Raw genomic sequence first — 4,871 nt, 5'->3', positions numbered from 1 at the left:
TCACCTACCCGATTGCACAATTGTATCTCAATTCTCCCTAGCCCTTGGATTGATCTGATGGCTATAAAGTGAAACCCTTATAACTTACCCTTTATAACTTACCACTCATTATATTCTGAGCGCTCACTCAAACCCACACCCCACACCTGTTGGTCACTAAGGCCATTTCCAATGAGGGCCTTAAATGGGGCTATGCCTCCTTAGGGCCCAAAAGAATAACAGGGCTAGCAGCCCATTTTCTTTACCAGGACGAACAAAAAATAGGCTCAAACTTAGCAGAATTCGTTACCTTCGAACATAACAAAACAATACTCAATGAATTGTGCATATAATTCTCAAATTGTTGAAAATTTAACAATAATAATGTGAAATAATTCAGTTTAAGATCCCATATAGTTGATGATGGTCCATTGTGTGTATATATATATATATATATATATATATATATATATAATATCAAAATGAATTAGAGGTCAAATATGTGAGCTATATTTTAAAAATTAGAGGTCCGTATCTGAACATTTTCTAGGGCACGTAAATTGCAGATCATTTTTTGGGGCACGGAGAGGGGATGACATGGTCATTCAGTGGAATCAATACTCTATAAATTGTGACCAGTCTACCATTTCGGTACACCTGCTCATATCATTTACTTTATCAAATTCAAACCCCAGCTGCTTCTAGTACACCAGCTATATCATGGAGCTATGGAAATGTATTGGTTTCGGCTTGATCCTCATGTTCGGGGCTTGGTCTTGTGAAGCCACCTCTCGCTTGTATGGGAGATACGAGCAATGGATGACTCGTTATGGTCGCGTATATAACGATGTTAACGAGAAAGAGAATCGTTTCAAGATATTCAAAGAAAATGTGGCGTTTATAGAATCATCGAATAACGATGTGAACAAACCCTACAAGTTGGGTGTTAATCAATTTGCAGACCTTACGAATGAAGAGTTCAAAGCCTCAAGAAATGGATTCAAGGGGCATGAATGTTCCACAAAGACGACTTCTTTCAAATATGAAATGTTAAGGCGCCAGTGCCAGCTGCAATGGACTGGAGAAAGAAAGGAGCTGTAACCCCCATCAAGGACCAAGGCCAATGTGGTAATTAATCGTCTAGGTTCATTATTATTAATCATTTATAGTACACTATATACTCTTCTTTTGGAGTTTAGTAATATTTTTATGTTATTCTAACTACTATTAATTGCAATGAAAAAATAGGATGTTGTTGGGCTTTTTCGGCAGTGGCAGCGACCGAAGGCATTACTCAGCTTACAACTGGTAAACTGATCTCTTTGTCTGAGCAAGAGTTAGTTGACTGTGACACCAGCGGTGTAGACCAAGGTTGTGAGGGTGGCTTGATGGATGATGCCTTTCAGTTCATCCAACAAAACCATGGGCTTAGTACGGAAGCTAATTACCCCTACAATGGTGTTGATGGTTCATGCAATACCAAGAAAGCAGCAAGCATTGCAGCCAAGATAACTGGCTATGAAGATGTGCCTGCAAACAGCGAAAAAGCCCTTCTAACCGCTGTTGCTCATCAACCAGTTTCTGTTGCCATTGATGCTGGAGGTTCCGATTTCCAGTTCTATTCAAGTGGTGTCTTTACAGGATCCTGTGGAACGAGCCTTGACCATGGGGTTACCGCTGTTGGTTATGGCGTTAGCGATGATGGGACTAAGTATTGGTTGGTTAAAAACTCATGGGGGACAGAATGGGGTGAAGAGGGGTACATAAGGATGCAAAGAGATGTTGAAGCAAAAGAAGGTCTATGTGGCATTGCTATGGAAGCCTCTTACCCCACTGCTTAGCTTAAAATTAAACCAATGCCTACTATATGGTTTGTAAGTACTATAATATGTACTTGTATGTGTAAAATACTTTATAAGATATGTACTGTGGCTGTAAGAAAACTTAGCCATTTGTGAAAAGCTTTTTCAGTTTCTTTTTGTTGGATTATCAATCACCCATAAAGAGTGCGTCTTAGCCCCTTTTTTGGTTTTTACAATCACCCATAAAGAGGGATTGTCAGTAGCGGGACTCAAAGTCAAAAGAAATTTGCCAAAAAGAAACTAAGGAATTTGTGAAAACAGTGAAGAAACCACGCGCATTTTCGACGTGTGCTCTTTGGGTCTATCAGCACATAGTATGAAACCATTTATTTACTATTAATCTGACAGCAGGGTTCATATAAGAACTTTTACTGGGCGACAAAATAAGATTGCAGATATTGTTCAGGGACTCCGAGATAGTAAGGTCATCAAATCACTATTTAAACTGCACTTTGTTTCATTTACTTTACCAAACCCTAGCTTCTCCCAGTACTAGTTATACAATGGAGTTCATTAAGCAGTTCTGGAGATGTGTTTGTTTGGTCTTGATCCTTATGTTGGGGACTTGGTCTAGTGAAGCCACTTCTCGTAACCTCCAAGATGCATCAATGTACGGAAGAGATGAACAATGGATGGTTCGTTATGGACGTGAATACAATGATGTTAATGAGAAGCACAAGCGTTTTGAGATATTCAAGAAGAATGTGGCATACATAGAATCCTCTAATAGCGATGTAAACAAATCTTACAAATTAAGTGCTAATCAATTTGCAGACCAAACAAATGAAGAAGTGAAAGCCTCAAGAAATGGATTCAGAGGGTGTGAGCACTCCACAAAGACTACTTCTTTCAAATATGAAAATGTGACAGTAGTACCAGCTACTATGGATTGGAGAAGCGAAGGAGCTGTAACACCCATGAAGGACCAAGGCCAATGTGGTAAGCCTCTAATTTTTATTTATATGATGAAATTATTCTTCTTCCAGAATATTTTCAGTTGTTTTTGTTCTAGATACTGTTTAATTGCAACAAAACTTATATGTGTGGGAAGCTGTTGGGCTTTTGCAGCAGTGGCAACCGTTGAAGGAATTACACAGCTTACAACTGGTAAATTAATCTCTTTATCAGAGCAAGAGGTGGTTGATTGTGACACCAATGGCGAAGACCTAGGATGTGGCGGTGGTTGGCCCGACGGTGCCTTTGAGTTCATCAATCAAAACAGCCATAGTTTCGAGGCTAGTTACAACTACACAAGTGTTGACGGTAGATGCAACACCCAAGCTACCCACACAACCAATATAACTGGCTACGAAGATGTGCCCGCAAGCAATGAGGAAGCCCTTCTTAAGGCTGTTGCTAACCAACCTGTTTCTATTTGCATTGATGCTGGAGAAAACGATTTCCTATACTATACAAGTGGAGTCTTTGCAGGATCATGTGGACTAGAAATGGATCATTGTGTTACCGCAATTGGTTACGGCGTCAGTGACGATGGCACAAAGTATTGGTTGCTGAAAAACTCATGGGGCACGGATTGGGGTGAAGAAGGGTACATGAGGATGCAAAGAGATGTTTATGCAAAAGAAGGTCTATGTGGTGTAGCTATGCATGCGTCTTACCCCATCGCATAAATAAATTTACCATAAAAAGTAATACAAATACCAAGATATACTAGGAGGTGCTATGATGTGTATCAGCTTGTAAGACTTCATAAACACATTGCATCCGTTTAGCTTTGTTCAGCTAGAGCAACTATGAAACTGATGCTCATTAGCAGACAATATATCACAGTGCTTTAAATATTTAGCCTTAAGAACTTTGGCCCAAAGACCTTGGTCATTCTAAAGAAATCTCCAACTGGATTTAGCTAATAACGTTTGATTCATACAAGCAGCCTTCTTTACTCCCAAACCACCAGCACACTTAGACTTACACACAGTTTCCCAATTCACAAGATGCACCTTTGCCTTAACAAAGGCATGCCCTAAAGAAAATTCTTATTTAACTGATCCACCTTGTTACAAACAGAAGCAGGCAACATAGCAGTTTGCATAGAATATATAGGAATAGCAGAGGTGACTGATTGCAATAACGTGAACCTGCCAGCCATAGACAAAGTGTGGCTTTTCATAGAAGAGAGTCATTTTTGGACTTTATCAATAATTTCCTGATAAGTATCTTTGATAACTCTAGTGTGAACTAAAGGAACTCCAAGATAATTAGATAAAGGAGAACCATTAATAGAGGTAATATTCTAAGCCAAAACAGGACAAGTGTTATGGGACACACAAACCATAACTTTTCAAAACTGACCTTCTGACTAGAAAGGGAGCAAAAATCATCCAAACACAGCTTCATCACAAAAGCTTGCTCTATAGAGGCTTTCTCAAACAAAACCAAATCATCATAAAAAAATAAATGAGAGACAAAGGGCCCTCCTTGGCAAATCTGGATAGTCTTTCAACTTTGGTCAAGAATTTTCTGCAGAGCTTCCAAGTTTGGTCTCTTTGTCGTATACCACACTTAGGAGAGAAATCAGTTGTTAACTCATCATTTAAAATAGCTTTATACTGCACAGAACTAATACAATGCATGATGAGCTCCAAACTATTCCCCCAATACCAATTTCACAAACCTGTCTAATAAAAGACAAACTTAAATGATCATAGGCCTAAGAAAGATCAATTTTCCAAGTAACAAAACCCTTTGGTTCTTTAGCAATCTTGAACTTATCAAGCATCTCTTGAACAATCACAATATTATCAACTATATGTCTACCTAGCACAAAGTTGACTGGAGTGGGGCTAACAATTCTAGTCAAAATAGGATGAAGCCTAGAAACTAAAATCTTATAAACACTTTATAAAGAGTATTACATAAACTAAAAGGCCTTAGTTGAGCCATATTAAGAGGCCTTTCAACCTTAGGAAAAAAAGTAATTAAAGTATGATTAAGGTGCTTAGGGAGATAAACTCTGACAAAACAATCCTTAACAAGAGAAAGAATATCCTTAGAGCAAAGATTCCAATA

The 4,871-nt window shown here is 38.6% G+C and overlaps 1 protein-coding gene and 1 pseudogene across 1 annotated transcript; both read left to right on the top strand.

Annotated features, from left to right (window-relative positions):
- The first annotated feature begins 1,352 nt into the window (after positions 1-1,352).
- LOC148917756 (vignain pseudogene) lies at positions 1,353-1,820 on the top strand (annotated as a pseudogene).
- A 524-nt stretch (positions 1,821-2,344) lies between these two features.
- LOC103328355 (senescence-specific cysteine protease SAG39-like) lies at positions 2,345-3,472 on the top strand. Its single transcript, XM_008230749.2, has 2 exons — positions 2,345-2,784; positions 2,893-3,472. The coding sequence occupies exons 1-2, from the start codon at positions 2,345-2,347 to the stop codon at positions 3,470-3,472; spliced, it is 1,020 nt and encodes a 339-aa protein (XP_008228971.2).
- The last annotated feature ends 1,399 nt before the right edge of the window (positions 3,473-4,871 follow it).

This window comes from Prunus mume, linkage group LG4 (genome assembly GCF_029339155.1).
Source record: "Prunus mume cultivar Tortuosa linkage group LG4, ASM2933915v1, whole genome shotgun sequence".
In the NCBI taxonomy this organism is placed as follows: Eukaryota; Viridiplantae; Streptophyta; class Magnoliopsida; order Rosales; family Rosaceae; genus Prunus; species Prunus mume.
Note: the sequence above shows the minus strand (reverse complement) of the source record. Positions and strands in the feature narration are given on the sequence as shown.